The 16,204-nt window shown below is 49.8% G+C and overlaps 1 protein-coding gene and 1 long non-coding RNA gene across 6 annotated transcripts in view; one reads left to right on the top strand and one right to left on the bottom strand.

Annotated features, from left to right (window-relative positions):
- Positions 1-13,453, bottom strand: part of CRYBB3 (crystallin beta B3) — a 30,303-nt gene extending 16,850 nt beyond the window's left edge. Inside the window, exons 1-5 of one of the 3 annotated variants that reach the window (XM_054469009.1) lie at positions 13,359-13,453; positions 12,043-12,161; positions 10,940-11,072; positions 9,448-9,590; positions 7,500-7,801 (exon numbers count right to left, since the gene is read on the bottom strand). In XM_054469009.1, coding sequence (XP_054324984.1) covers positions 7,636-7,801; positions 9,448-9,590; positions 10,940-11,072; positions 12,043-12,161; positions 13,359-13,433 — 636 coding nt within the window. In that variant the 5' untranslated portion in view covers positions 13,434-13,453 and the 3' untranslated portion in view covers positions 7,500-7,635. Of the gene's footprint in view, positions 1-1,994; positions 2,354-7,499; positions 7,802-9,447; positions 9,591-10,939; positions 11,073-12,042; positions 12,162-13,358 lie in introns of those variants that run through there. The other 2 variants (XM_054469007.1, XM_054469008.2) reach the window with 2 other exon arrangements.
- The window catches only part of LOC129022781 (uncharacterized), an 87,591-nt gene that overhangs the window by 48,502 nt on the left and 22,885 nt on the right, over positions 1-16,204 (top strand). The gene's annotated exons all lie outside the window — the stretch shown is intronic.

The following is a 16,204-nucleotide window of genomic DNA, read 5'->3' as shown; positions in this document are numbered from 1 at the left end:
AAAGTGGTAGAGCTGGGATTTGAACTCAGAGATCAGGATTTGTAGACTCCAAAATCCTCAGCCTAGCCTACTTCTCTTCTCTTACCTCAGTTTTCCACACTTGCGAAGAATTAAATATTTTGGCCCATGGACATTGCAGTATTTGTAATTATACCCTTTGTAAATGAGCCAGTCATGTGAAGCCCTCAGTAGCGGCTCTTACAAATATTATAGAAAGCACTCAGTAACTATAGCTTTTATGCTATTCATTATTATTACATCTGTGCGGATGGCAATGTTTTAAAAGACTTTTTATTTCTTTTCACTCCCGCACTCAAAATAGGTGCCAAGACAGAGACTGTCAGCAACCTGCCTGTTTCTTTCTACTAATTGGTTATTCATTTCTACTTCCAGCAAACATGTCAACTATGAACTCAGTGGGGAGTGATACAGATAGAGTCTCCACCTTGGTGCAACTTACAGCCCATAGGTTCCTATGATCTCAAAATGCTTTGCCTTTTTACAAATTTGAGATAGGGTCTTGCTCTGCTGCCCAGGCTGGAGCACAGTGGTGCTATCACAGCTCAATGCAGGCTCCAACTGCTGGGCTCAAGTGATCCTCCTGTCTCAGCCTCCTGAGCAGCTCAGACTACAGGTATACACATCTGTGCACAGCTAATTAAAAAAAAATTTTTAGGGATAGGGTCTAACTATGTTGTCCAGGTAGGTCGTGAACTCCAAGCCTCAAGCAATTTTTCTGCCTTGGCCTTCCAAAGTACTAGAGTTTCAGTCATGGGCCACTGCACCTGGCTGATCTTTGCTTTTGATGTGACCTGGGTAGTTTGCTCATCTAGCCGATGAGCTAGGTCATGGAGAGCTGAGCCATGGCTCAGTCATCTTCGTGCCCCCAGTGCCTACATAGGATCTAGCACATAGTAGGTGCTCAGAAAATATGTATTGACAGACCGAATTAATTAATGATAAAGAGCAGGAGTGTCTTCGTTTGGGCTCTACCAGAAGCAGACACTAAGACAACAAGTTCAGGTGCATATAATTTATTTGGAAAGTGATCCCAGAGAGCATCAGGAAGTAGGGAGTGGGGAAGCGAGCCAGAGAAAGGAAGGCAGGCAATTCAGGGTGTATTAGTGAGCAGGTTACCACTGGGTCTTCTTAAAATTAGGGGGTGTCATGTGACTCATTCTGGTCAGTGGATTCTGAACAAACATGACTGGTGTAATTTCCAGGGGAAATCATCTTATTACAGGAGCCACACTTTCCAGTGCTCTCTTCTCTTCTGCTGTCCTGAGATGGCAACATTGCAAAATGGCAGAGCCTACACCAGCCTGGGTCCCTGAGTGACTCTGTAGAGAAAAGTCCCCTGCTGACCAGCACTAGACATCTTTCATGAGTGAGAAATAAGTTTCGTTGTTTTCAACCACCAAGAATTGGGGGCTGTTTGTTACCGCAGCATAGCCTGACAGATACATAGAGAGAAAGGACTCAAACCTTCCTCTCCACTTCATCTTCTTGCTCCCATGAGGAGAATAGGTCTTGGTGTTCCCCTTGGACAAACAATATTTAACTTTTAGATCCAAAAGAGTCAGAGCTGGAAGGAGTCTCTGAGATCATCAAAAGGTGTTCTCATAGCTATCAGAAACAACACTCCCTTCTTATGACAATTTTTTGTAACAGCCCTTTTACTCTCTTGAAAGAAAATTGATAATGTAACCCATCTACATGCATGCTTTCAAAATAAATTAATAATAAAATGTCCTAACTCTAACTATATTATAAAAAAATAAGGATAGAATGTATAACAATATGTATTTCGGTATGTAAAGGCTTTAAACAGATGATGTAAGAAAGCAGTTAGGCAATTACTCCTATTTATAATGCATACATTTAGACAGGAAGTTAATATTAATATGCATTAGAAATTTTCATACACTTATGTAGCATTGCCATGGGTGACATTAACTTCCAAAATGGTGAAGAATGCTTGGTAAAGTTCTCACCTGAGTGCTGGGGAGCTGGGGAATTGATACCCCAGCTCCTGTTAGTCATTGGATGAAGGTTGCTCCTAGTAGGTATTCATTCCCCCAAGATTATAGCTGCCTCCCACCTCTCCAGGCACAGAAGAGAGTTTCCAGGCACATAGACATGTGGATGCTGGCTGGTGGAAGTGGCCCTCACACAGCAACATTGTAAGGTCTACAGAGTAGGAAAAGCACAGCCAGCATCTTTTACAATCCAGACAGCAGATCAAAGATGTCTGGCGGAAAGGCAAGGGAAAGAGGAAGCTGGCAACAGGAAATGGCCAGAAGGTCCTCCCAAGAGAGCCAAGACTTGGGGATGCATTTGCTGAGGCCCCCTAATGGTGGATTCCTGGGGGCGGTGACCACAGAGCCAGCTGTCCAGCTCCCAAGAGCTCTCAGGCTCCAGTTTCTCTCTCCATGATGCCTGTTCACTGTCTGGGTCCTGGCCCCCTGCCCCTGCCATGAACCCTCTTTGTAGGGCTTTCACTTGGATTCTCTGAGTGTGGCCATGTAGCCTAGTTTTCTAATTTCCCTGTTTCTACAGATGTCTTTAGACTAAACCCCCATTATTGTGTATCTGCAAAGTCTCTCTGCTCCGTACAACTACGGAGCATGTCTTCAGCATCTTGTGTCTGGAACAGAGCTCTGGAAGCCTGTCTGTTGCCCTCCTTCTTGTCATCAAAAAATGATCAAGAGAAGAGGATGATGAACACTCACATTGCACGTCGTTGGTTTTACTCATTGTTCTAAGCCCTTTCTGTAAAGTAAACTCCGGTTACTACCGGCAACAACCTTATGAGATAGGTAGCATTATTATCTCCATGTTACAGATGAGGCAACAGAAGCACAGAGGCTAAGTGACTTGCCCAAAGGCACACAGTGAGTGGTGGAGCTAGGAGAGGAAACCAGGTGGTGTAAATCAAGGGCCTAACTCAGCCACTCTGGCTCTTATCACTTGACTCTACTGCCTGCAATCACTGAGCAATACTGCCTCTCAATTAAGCTGGTAAAATGATCTCTTGGCGCTAAACCTGTTTCTCTTGTAACTGAGGGATATTCTTGCTTCACTGTCACTCTCAGGTTCTGCCCCGTAGAAGACAAAATTTGAGGTTCGGGCGCAGTGGCTCATGCCTGTAATCCTAGCAATTTGGGAGGCTGAGGTGGGTGGATCATGAGATCAGGAGTTTGAGACCAACCTGGCCAACATAGTGAAACCCCGTCTCTACTAAAAAAATTAGCAGGGTGTGGTGGAGCATGCCTGTAGTCCCAGCTACTCAGGAGGCTGAGGCAGGAGAATCGCTTGAACCATGGAGGCAGAGGTTGCAGTGAGCCGAGATTGCGCCACTGTGCTCCAGCCTGGGTGACAGAGCAAGACTCCATCTCAACCAAAAAAAAAAAAAAAAAAAAAATTGAGTCTAGGTTGGGGCTAAGAGCAGCCTTTTGGAGTTAAGCCTGGGGTCAAATCCCAGTTCTGCCCCTCGCTGGCTGTGTGACCTCAGCAGTTGGCTTCCCAGCTCGGAGCCTCTTGGAGCTGAGGACTGGACAGGACAATGTATGGGAGTACTTGCAAAGAACAAGAGCTTCCAGGCACAGGTGGTTATTATGGGTGTGAGGCTTTGGAAAGAGTCACTTGGACATCAGTGACTGCCTGGGGCTACCATGAGTCTGGCAGTGCAGCTGAACCCCACCTCTGGAATCAACCCAACTCCAGATCCTGGGGCTGCATTTGACCTGGGAGTGGGCACGGTGAGTAGGCACACTGACTCACACTTGAGCCAGCCTCCCTGTAAGCCTTCCTCTTATCCAGGAGGCAGTCATGGGGCCTGTTGGTGTTAACTGAGATCAGGCATGGACAGCTTGTGGCCTGGTGCCTAGACTATAGTAGTTGCTCAATAAATAAAGTCACTGCCCACACCAGCAGTGGCATTACATTGGCCAACCACAGCATCAACAGCTGATGAATATAGAGAAACGGGCTGTGGAGACAGACCTGAATATGAGTCCTGGTCCCATCACTTAAGAGCTGTGGCACTTGGGGCACTTGGGGCACTCAATAATGTGCTTGGGGTTTAGCAGCAGCTCTACAGTGGCAGCTGTTATTACTGTTGTTTCTGCTGCAACTGCTGATGTTATTTTCATCTATATCTCCCTGGTGATTCCTGTCCTTGATGGATACATCAGAGTGTATGGCACTCAAGAATGGATTCAGGTCTCAGTTCTACCACTTGTTATCTGTGTAGCTCTAGGAAGGTGATGTTGCCTCCCTGAGCCTGTTTCTTCATCTGTTACATAGAATTAATAACCACACCTACCTCCCAATGACATTCTTAGGGTTCAATGAGATGATGTAAGCACTGATTTACAAAGCATGACAGGCCGGGCGCAGTGGCTCACACCTGTAATCCCAGCACTTTGGGAGGCCGAGATGGGTGGATTGTGAGGTCAGGAGTTGAGACCAGCCTGGCCAACATGGTAAAACTCCATCTCTACTAAAAATACAAAGATTATCCTGCTGTGGTGACACATGCCTGTAATTCCAGCTACTCAGGAGACTGAGGCAGGAGAATTGCTTTAACCTCAGAGGCGTAGGTTGCCATGAGCCAAGATCGAGCCATTGCACTCCAGCCTGGGTGACAGAGTGAGACTCTGCTTCAAAAAAAAAAAAAAAAAGCACAACAGACTGGATGGCACTTGGTTCATGCCTATAATCCCAACACTTTGGGAGGCTGAGGCGGGAAGAGCACTTGAGGCTAGGAGTTTGAGACCAGCCTGGGCAATACGGCAAGACCCTCATCTCTATAAAAAGTACATTTTAAAAATTAGCTGGGCATGGTGGAGTGCATCTGCAATCACAGTGCTTTGGGAGGCTGAGGCAAGAGGATTGCTTGAGACCAGGAGTTCGAGGCTGCAGTGAGCTATGATCACGCCACTGCAGCCCAGCCTGGGCGACAAAGCAAGATCCCATCTCAAAAGATAAAAAAAAGAATAAAGCATGACAAGGCCTCTCCTTGTGAAAGGGAGGAAGGGGTGGGCCCAGCAGGGAGACAGGGTGGGCAATAGGGGTGCTGTATTTCCACACTGAGGATGTCAAGCCCCTGCCTTCCATCTGTCTCATTGCTGGGCCACCCCTGCCCCATCTGATCCTGATGCCCAGCCCAGGTCTCCCATACACTCGGAAAAAGTCAAGGTGATTTCTCACCTCGTTTGTAAAATATGCAGGTTAAAGTAATTGAAAATTACTGTATCCTTTTCAACACCTTCCCGAGGCCCCCCATAGGCCTCCCACACACCAGCTGCATCACCCAATGGGAGGCTGCAGGTGGCTGAGACAGGCTCCGGGCACAAAAGGGGAACAAAGTCAGGGAAATGATGCAGAGTTGGCTCGTGGAGGTGGGATGGGTGAGGGGTGGTCCCAGGGCCTGCCTGCAGGAAGTCCGTTGTCAGCTGGCTATTAGAGAGGAGGCCCCTCCTCTTCCCACCTGGGGGCAGAAGAGACTCAATTATGGCCGAGCATGGTGGCTCACGCCTGTAATCCCAGCACTTTGCGGGGCCGAAGTGGGCGGGTCACCTGAGGTCAGGAGTTCAAGACCAGCCTGACCAATATGGTGAAACCCCGTCTCTTCTAAAAACACAAAAATTAGCCGGGCGTGGTGCTGCGCACCTGTAGTCCTAGCTACTTGGGACGCTGAGGCAGGAGAATTGCTTGAGCCCAGGAGGTGGAGGTTGTAGTGAGCTGAGATCGCACCATTGCTTCGGCAACAGAGCGAGACTCTGTCTCAAAATAAATAAATATAAATAAATATATAAATAAAGGCCTCATTTATGCCTGGCACTGCCCCAGTGTCTCTGTTCAGCTCTTCAGCAACTCCCACTGCCCAGATCAAGCCACGGGGCCCAGAGCAGTGGACAGTTGGGGGAGGTGGGATGGGCACTCAGTACCCCAGGCAAGGCTGCAGAAGGCCTCTGGGCAAGGGGACAGAGATACTGAGGCATGAGAAAGAGAGGCTCAGGTGGACCGCACCAACACAGCTCACCAGGCTCTGCAGTAGCCTCCCAACTGGTCTCTCTGCATCCCTCCTCGGCCACTAAGTGTTTTATTTGCACCCTAGCCAGAGTGATCCTACTAAACCCCAATGCAGACCATGGCTCACTTTGCTCAAATGCTCCATGGCTCCCACCTCCCTCAGAGAACAAGCAAAGTCCACTATGGTCTGCAAAGCCCTAAATGACCTGACCCTGTTCCCTCTGAACCCTACCCCCAGTCTTTTACTCCATTCCAGACCTGCTGGCCCCCTGGCTGTTTCCCATTAGGCCGGCACACTCCTGCCTAGGGCCTTTGCACCTGTTATTTCTCTGCCTGGAATGTTCTGGTGGTTCACTGAGGACTCGGCTCCTCTGCACAGAGTTCCCTGGCCACCACCCCCATCACTTCCGTATTTTTATCCAGCTTTATTGTTCTTGGTATTTACCGCCTCCCAACATTATAGCCCTCATCGACCTGTTTATTTACTTTCTGTCTCTCCCACAGAAGGGGAGAACCTGGAGGGTAGGACATTGTGCCCTGTCCTTAGGCCTTGAACAGGGCATGGCATTTGCTGAATACACTGAACAGGGCATGGCATTTGCTGAATACATTAGTGACAACAGAGACTGACCCACAGAGAGGTGGAAGGGGAAATAATGGATAGATGAATGGAAGGAAGGAGGGAAGGAAGGAAGGAAGATCAGATGGACACATTGATGGACAAGTAGATTGAAAGAAAAATTGATGGATAAGTGGATAAAAGGATAGATAGAAAGATGGGTGAGTGGAAGGAAAAACGGATGAATTAATGGAAAGAAGAAATATAGGAAGATGGAAGGAAGAAAGAATGGATGGATGGGTAAGTGGGTGGATGAATGGATGGATGGATGGATGCATGGATGGATGAATGGGTGGTAGGTAGATGGATGGATGAATGGGTAGATGGGTGGGTGAATGGATGGATGGATGGGTGAGTAGATGAATGGATGGGCACATGGGTGAATGGGTGGATGAATGGGTGGGTGGGTGGATGGATGGATGGATGGATGGATGCATGGATGGATGAATGGGTGGTAGGTAGATGGATGGATGAATGGGTAGATGGGTGGGTGAATGGATGGATGGATGGGTGAGTAGATGAATGGATGGGCACATGGGTGAGTGGGTGGATGAATGGGTGGGTGGGTGGGTGGATGGATGGATGGATGGGTGAGTGGATGGGTAGACTGACAGACATTCACATGGAAACATGCAGCAGCAGACAAACACAAGATCAGGGCGGTAGGGGCACATGGTTCTGCCTGAAAGGATTAGAGCCTAGAATATGGGCAAAGTTCCCAGCCCCTTCCTGGGAGTCTCAGAACGCTCAAGCCCCAGCCTCCTTCAGCACGCCTCTCCCACAGGTCTTGCCCCAGGCCTGGCTCCCTCAGGAAGTGATGCCGAGGAATATGGCAGGTGGGGGACCAACCCCAGGCTTTATTGAGCAGATTCCAGGGAAGGGTGGACAGGTCGGCCCTCGCCCCAACCCTGGAGCCTCCTCTTCTTGCCCTTGCAGCCCCCTAGGGTGGGTCTGGGTCCTTGAAGTCTGGGTGCCTTTCAACTGCTGGGGAAGCAGCCCTGCTTGTGCCACTTCTGGTCGCGGATGCGGCGCACAGACTGCAGCTGTGGCTGGCTGGCGTCCCACTCATTCCAGTGGCGGTACTCACCCCGCTCAAACACGTACTGGCGCCCACGGTAGCCGGGGAACTCATAGCCAACCCACCTGCCGGGAGACCAAGGTTGAGATGTGGACGGTCTGCTTCCAGTCACCCTGCCTCCAGCCAGCATCTGACCGTGCACTCTGCCTGCCTACATTCCTCTTTAGCTCCCCAGAGCCCTTGCGATGAATCCAAACTCCTTACCCTGCTCACAGGACCCTTCACAAAGCATCTCTAGCCTTGTCTCTCAATATCCCATTCACACTTGACACCGTGGCCTCTCTTATTCTGCTTTCCCGGAACCTGCTGTGTTGGGGGGCCTTTGTATGCATGATTCCTTCTGCCTGGAATACTCTTGCTCACCTCATCCTTCTCCTTCCCCCTTTTCTCCACTTGCATCCTTTACAGCTCAATTTAGATGTCTCCAGATTCCTGCAGGCTGAATCGAGTACCTCACTGGGACTGCCAGAGCCCCTTGTGCATCCCAGTCCCAATCCTGATCATAATATGCTGTGAATACCTGTTACTTTGTCTGTCTCTCCATCAGACTATGTAATTTTTTTTTTTTAGATGGAGTTTCGCTCTTGTTGCCCAGGCTGGAGTGCAGTGGCGTGATCTCGGCTCACCACAACCTCCACCTCCCAGGTTCAAGCGATTCTCCTGCCTCAGCCTCTTGAGTAGCTGGGATTACAGGCATGCGCCACCATGCCCGGCTAATTTTGTATTTTTAGTAGAGACAGGGTTTCACCATGGTGGTCAGGCTGGTCATGAACTCCTGACCTCAGGTGATCCGCCTGCTTCGGCCTCCTAGAGTGCTGGGATTACAGGCGTGAGCCACCGTGCCCGGCCTCAGACTACACAATTTGAGGGCAGAGAATGTGCCATTCTTGTTGTTCTCTGTATCTGCACACCAGCATATAGTAGATGTTCAGTAAAAAATTGTTGAATAAATTATTATCAGGGATAGGTGGCACCTCTCAAGGCCCAAGCCCAGATTACAAGCCCACAAGTGAGATGTAACCACCTACAAAAAGCAGGTGATCCTAAGACTGCATCAACGGTGATATTAAGCCTAGAAAGAGGGAGGTGATAAGCTTGCTCTCCTCTGTACAACTTGTGTCATATCTCAATAACTGCATACATCCTGGGCCCCTTGTTAAGAAGAACAAGAGTTGTGAGGGGGAAGAACATTTCAAAAATCAGTTCAAGGGTGTGGGGATGTTTAAAAAAGGAGGAAGGACTCAGATGGGAACAGGTGGAGAGAACAGATTTTACTTGTTTTAAGTCAAGGCTGCAAGAAACTATGGGCACTGATGGCCGGGCGCGGTGGCTCACACCTGTAATCCCAGCACTTTGGGAGGCCGAGGCGGGCAGATCATGAAGTCAGGAGATTGAGACCATCCTGGCTAACACGGTGAAACCCCGTCTCTACTAAAAATACAAAAAATTAGCCAGGGGTGGTGGTGGGCGCCTGTAGTCCCAGCTACTTGGGAGGCTGAGGCAGGAGAATGGCGTGAACCTGGGAGGCAGAGCTTGCAGTGAGCTGAGATCGTGCCACTGCACTCCAGCCTGGGCGACAGAGCAAGACTCTGTCTCAAAAATAAATAAATAAATAAATAAAATAATAAGAAACTATGGGCACTGATTCTGTTTGGAGCCAGAGGCATGGCTGACCAGAATATGGGGCAAGGGTGAGGGTTGGGTCCCTTACGTCCCATTGATGGCACGGACACTCGCCACACGGTCCTGGAAGCCATGAGCCCACAGGCTGGGCACGTCATCATCCACTATCTCCATCTTGCGGCCACTGAAAGCTGGGTTCTCAAACAGATGCAGCTTGTGATCTGGACTGTCCTAAGGGCAATATCGTGGGGTGAGCGGCTGCTCCCATATCCAGAACAGAGGTCAAGGAGGCTCCAGATGCCAGAAAGAATCAACAAGTCACCACAAAATAACACCCACCCCCAAACCCGCTGCAGGAGGGAAGGGCCTCAGGAGATGCCTCCACCCCCAAATTCACTGTAGGAGGGACAGGGAGATTCCTCCAAAGCTGGTTGATTTAGGAACCTAGAGCTGTAGATTATAAAACTGAAAAGGAATTTCCAGATCTTGTTCAGCCCCATCATTTAAATGATAAAGAAACTGAAGCCTGGAGAGGGTGGACGGAGATCAAAAGTATCAACATATGAGCTTTCCCTCTTTCCTAACCAGATGCCGGTTTAATCTTCCCAGTTTCCCCTCTTCCACTGCCCTCTAAGGAGGACTCAGTTATGTGACAAAGAGAAAGGGCTGGAGCAGCTGCTGGGTGTGAGTGAAGCAGGGGAGGGAGAAGGGTGGTATTTAAAGTGTCACTGTGGGCCCGGCACAGTGGCTCAGGCCTGTAACCCCAGTACTTTGGGAGGCCGAGGCAGGCAGATCACTTGAGGCCAGGAGTTCAAGACCAGCTTGGCCAACATGGTGAAACACCACCTCTACTAAAAATACAAAAATTAGCCCAGCGTGGTGGCATGTGCCTTCAGTCCCAGCTACTCAGGAGGCTGAGGCAGAAGAATCACTTGAACCCAGGAGGCAGAGGTTGCAGTGAGCCGAGATCATGCACTCCAGCCTGGGTGACAGAGCGAGACTGCAGCTCAAAATGAAATAAAAATACATAAATAAAAATGTTTAAAAAGAGAGAGAGAGAAAGACTGCACTCCAGCGTGGGTGACAGAGCAGGAGTCTGTCTCAAAAAAAAAAAAATAAAAATAAATAAATAAATAAATAAATAAATAAATAAATAAATAAAAAGTGTCACTGTGGACTGTGTCCCTTTCAGGTGCTAGGAAAACACAAGTGGAGAACTTAAAGTATTTTGAAGTTACTTTCTGAAGTTATTTCCTGGACTGCATTTCTTTGATAACAATACTGATTTGAGACTGGGCCATGTGGCTCATCGTTTTAGTAGGGTTACAAAGAAAAGTTCCAGTGCAATGCTGGTTTAATTCAAGATGTGAGTCCTGGTGCCTCAACCCCCAACCCAATGTCCCTTCAATATCCCACTTCTTGTCCCACACAATTGTTCAAATCAGAAATATGAGGGCCCTTCCCAGGCCAGGTCCATATGGGCCAAGCCCTCAGCCCAGCTTGTGCAATGAGCTGCCTGACCAGCTCTCGGTGCACCCTGCTTCCAGGAACGCCCAGAAGTGGGCAGGAACCACACTCACAATATTCAGAGGCCGGAGGGACAGAAGGCTGTCACTATTACGGCTGTTGGACCAGGCATCCCAGCGAGGATAATCCCCCTTCTCCAAAACAAACTGTTCCCCGCGGAAGGCCCTGGACTCAAATGCCAGCCACCTGAGGGAGGAAGAGGCTTGGCTGGGTCACCTTTGCTGCAGCCGAGGAAGGATTCAAGTTTAGTGAGAGAAGGGTCCAAGAGCTGCTGACCTTGAACCCTCCCTCCCTCCAACCCTACTGCTAATTCCTGGACCTGTAATTAAAGGAGCTGCTAGGACATACTGGGAACTGTCTGAGACTCTGGGCCAGAAAACCATCCTAGGGAATGTTATTGAGAATCTAGCCTCTGTGCAAGGTACTCAGAAAAGTCTTTAGCACAATGCCCAGCACACAATAAGTATTCCATAGGTGACAGCGACTTCTTCCTCTTCCTTTTCTTCTTCTTTGTATTGTATTGTTATTAATATGTATTTATTTGCATCATTCCATTCATTTTCATAAAAACTCTCTCTGAAGTACGTACCATTGTTATCCCCATTCAACAGATGAGAAAACAGAGGCCTGGTGTGTGAAGCAACTTGCCAAAGATCATCCAGATGGTTAGTGCCAGAGCCTGGACTTGCAATCCAAAGGCGGGAATTCAGGGCCCAGCTGGGATACCTGCCTGCCTTGTGGACATGGATGAGACACTTACCCACTTTGGCCTCAGTTTCTCCATCTATAAAGTGGGAATAAGAATGACACCTCTCTCACAGGGTCATGAGGATTCAATGACATAATGCAAGTTACATTTTAGGTGTTACAGTTATTATTAAAATTATAAATATTAAATCCCATGTTCCAGTCACTGAGTCAGGTGCCAGGCTGACCTTGCTGTTCTTCTTCCAACCTCAGGTATCCTGGGATTTTCTGCAGACATCTGGGATTCTAGAGAATTCTTCAACTCTCATTTTACAGATGCAGAAAATGAAGCCAGAGAAGGCAGGAGAGTTGTCAAAAGCCCCACAACAGATCTAGAGCTCAGACTGGGGCCTCCACACTCCCAGAAGGCTCAGGGCTGTGGCGAGGGACTGGGGGTCTAGGTACTCACGGCCCGGACTCCACTCGGATGGAGCCCACCTTCTCCAGCAGGCTGTCGGTCAGGCTGGGGCACTCGGCTGAAAGCTCGCAGCATTTGCCTTGGAAGTTCTCTAGTTCGTACACGATCACCTAGAAGGGCAGCATCCTAAACATCCCACCTCTGCTGGGCTCCCGGCTCCAGCCTCTGCCCCTCCTTGGGGCATTAGAGGGAGGTACTGTCTGCTTTCTGCATCTCTCCAGCCTGGAGCCGGCACCGAGGCGGGCCTGCACTGCCCTCTAATGGTCATGGAGGGAAACGCCTTCAGGAACTTCAATGAGACCAATTAAACTAGGGATTGCAACTCTAATGTCTGGCAGGAGCCAGGTGGAGAGTCCAGCGGACTGAAATAACCCAAGAGAGGTCGGTGGGGAAATGAAGCTGCTTCTGGCAATGAGGGAATGAGGTCCCAGTTCCAATTTTTTCAAAAGAGGTCAGAAATCTGTATTTTCCTTAATATGAAATTTCCCCTTTTAAAAAAATGAAACACCTGTTTGCAGTCTCTGGGAAGACCTCTGCCTGCCCCAAGCCTAGGAAGAGAGGGGCTGCAAAGGCAGACCAAGGTTTTGCCTCTCTCACCCACCTGGAAACACAAACTGACTTTGTAGAAGATCCCCAGGGAACATCTGTTCTAGTCATTTTACAGACGGGATCAAAGAAGCTCAGAAAGGGTAAGATACTTGCCTCGGGCTGCACAGCAAGTTAAGAGGAGGCACTGGGATTCGACCCATCCTTAGACTCTGTCTGGAATAGTTTCCCAAAAAGACCCCCGAGATGGTTTGGAAAGGGCAGAGCCAACACATTCAAACCTTCTCTCAGATTTCTAGGGTGCCTCCCTCTGCTAGCTGGCTTCACTCATCTTTTAGCATTTACACCAACTCTGGGCACGATGTCTGGGCACCATCCCCATTTTAAACATGGGGCTGTTGAGGCCCAGAGAGCCTCCAAAATCTGTGCCCTTTTCCCCAGAGAGGGCAAGACACCAGGCTGAGGTCAGACAGGAGAGTCAGAGCTCAGAGCCATGTTTCCAGAAACTCCCGGGCCTCTCTGATCCATTGGCGCAGGCAGGATGTGCATGACCATTCCTGTTTTGCAGACGAGGGAAGATGCAGCAAAGTGATGAAGCAAGTTTCTGACAGGAGGGTGGCAGTGAGAGGACCCACCCGGAGCGTTTTGTCTTGGCCCGGGTGGTTGGAAGGATGGCTCTTCCTTCCTGCAGAGGTGCTGCTTGGCTGGGAAGATGACCCTGAGGCCCAGGAGCAGCCCTCTGACCCCTCCCTGCCCAGTACCTTGTAGCTGTCCCCAAGGCCTCCATGGCTCTTGCCAGCTGCAGCCTGTTCGGGTGCTCCGTGCTGTTCCGCCATCTCCCCAGGAACACCTCTGGCTTCAAACCAAAGGAAAATGGGAGAAGCCAGGTGTTGATGTGACTGGAGTCCAGGATGAGCTACAGAGCCTTGCTGCCCATGGGGCATGGCCATAACTTATGATTGGCATTCGGTCATTCAGTCATTCAGCAAACATCCATTGAGCACCTGCCATGGGCCACGTGGACTGAGACAGTGGAATCAGGAGCCCCATTGTACAGAGGGGAACTCTGAGGCTCAGCAAAGTGAGGCCACTTCCTCAAGCACACAGTGAGGAAGTGGCCTGGGTCGGGCCTGGCTCCAAAGCTCCGTGCCCTTTTCCCCTGATCCAGATGCTCCCCGAAACCCAGGTTTCTCAGAGCTCTCTGCAGATGTCCCACCCCCAGAACCTGGCTAAAGGGTGGGCTTCAGGGAGTTTCCTCTACAGGGGTCTCTCCCACCTCCGTACTCCAGGAACTCTTTTGTTCACTGGTTACTTTATTCAGCAAAGATTCCATGAGCACCTACACAGTGCCAGGCTCTGGGCTGGGTGACCAGGAGGGACAGGAGACCCCATATGTCGGGAGGTGGACAGACAGACCTCTAGAGAAAGGGCTTGTAAGACCAGGTCGTTGGACACCTGCTCCAGGTCAGTTTCCCTGCGTTCGGTTACTCATTCCTTAAGCATTTATTGAACACGACTGTGTACCAGCCACTTCAAGACCCAGACACCGACAGTTCTCCTTCATTGCTACAGGGACAGTGACATGAAATACAGGCCCCTGCCGCAGTCACATGGAAGGATTCTCATCATTGTTGCACCCATGGACACACACAGGACTGGTCTGTTTGTCAGCACACACACACAGGTGCACACACTCACAAAAGTTTCTGTGGTCACTATCAGTTATATTTCACCCGTGGGCTCGCAGGACAGCTTCTCTCCCTCTCTCCTCACACATACACACGCGCGCGCACACACACCCCTGCCCATTTCAGACATTCACAGTGGTACACAAGGCACCTACATCTACACCCCACATCCAACTGTTACCCACCCACGGCTCCCAGCACGGCCACCCCAGCATGCACAGCTGCACAGCCCACATACTCTGGATGCGGGCCTAATCATGCACAGCCTGTGGGCTGTCAGTTCTGTCTGTCCTAGCCTCAGCAGGAAACAGGGCTTGGTCCAGCTCACAGGGGACTCTCGGGGGACTTGGCAGGTACCGTGTGCGCCCACTCCTCTCCCTCAGTGGGGCTGTTTTGGAAGGTCCCCTGCCCTAAGCACATGTCCAAGGGCTTGGACCCTGGCCACTGCAGACAAAGGTCCCTCGTTCCACCCCCAGCTGGGCTGTCAGGGTCCTCTCACTGGGACCTAACCCTTAAGGGAGGCCCTGGTTTTTTTTGCAGGCGGTCAGCCATGCACGTCCCACAGAGACCACCAAAGGTCCGGGCCTGCCAGGGTGGCTTTTGCCTCCCCACCCCCAACCCATCCCAGAATGAACCTGTTGCTGTAGCCTCGGGAAAAACAGGAGCCACGGCCGTCTGCAGACTCGCCTGCCTTCACAAGGGGCATGCTATTTATGAGCACTTTCTGACAGCCCAGCACATCCCAGCCTGCTGAGGCAGCACCCTGTCCACCCAATTCCATCCAGGCCACTTCACTCCAATAGCGGGTCCACAGAGGCCCCCAGTGCCTGTCTCCTCAGCCACAGTCTCTGATGACTTCCTGGGGGCAGATGAACCTCACTGGCCTTGTGGGAAGCCCAGCAGTGCTGGGTGACAGGCATGGTGTGCAGCTCTCCAGTGTCTCCCCACAACCACCAACTCCCTTTCTTTGGTTTCTTGGGGTCACCATTTCCTTTTGAGTCACATGCAACCTTTGGAAAAATTCTAGTTCTTAAAGTGAGGGACCCCAGACACTCTCCATTTTCCATGTGCCATGTGGCCTAAATTTTAAGTCAGATCACCCTAACCATACTCTCCAACTTGGGCGCAAAGCCACCCAAGCATTTCCATAGGATGCCGTCACAGAACTGACAGACTGACTTTCTTCATGTAGAAGACACGCACAAATAAGAGCTACCACTTATTGAACACCTACTACACGCAAGGCATTGTGGCAGCTTCACGAGCATCGCATGGAATTCTCACCCAGCCATCCTTAGGGAAGGAATTCTGATTCCATTTTATACATGGAGAAACTGAGTTCAGAGAGGTGAACTCATTTACTCAGAATCACACAGCAGAGAGAAGGGGGCTGGCCTGCTCCAGGGCCTGGGCGCTCAGCCTCAACAGAAATAAAAGTGACCATCACAGTCAACTTATTTATGACCAAAGAAAAGGTAGATCCAGGTATTTTAATTTTTTTTTTTTTTTTTTTTTTTTTAGAGATAGGATCTTGCTATATTGCCCAGGCTGGACTCAAACAATCCTTTTTCCTCAGTGTCCTGAGTAACTGGAACTACAGGCACGTACCACTGCACCCAGCTTCCAGGAATTTTTTAAGTGTCTAACAAAGTATAATTTTGCCTGTAATCAATATCTAATAAGTGATTATTTTATGAATAAAATTATACTGGAGCAAAGGAGTTAACAAGGTTTTCTTTTGTTGTTGTTGGTATTTGTTTTTGGCTAAAATCCTCAAGTCAGCATAAAACCCAGTTACAGGCCGGGTGCAGTGGCTCACACCTGTAATCCCAACACTCTAGGAGGCCGTGGCAGGCGGATCACGAAGTCAGGCGATCAAGACCATCCTGGCTAACACGGTGAAACCCTGTCTCTACTAA

The sequence above is a fragment of the Pongo pygmaeus genome, chromosome 23, assembly GCF_028885625.2.
Source record: "Pongo pygmaeus isolate AG05252 chromosome 23, NHGRI_mPonPyg2-v2.0_pri, whole genome shotgun sequence".
Classification (NCBI taxonomy): domain Eukaryota; kingdom Metazoa; phylum Chordata; class Mammalia; order Primates; family Hominidae; genus Pongo; species Pongo pygmaeus.
This window is presented reverse-complemented; position numbering and strand designations above follow the sequence as displayed.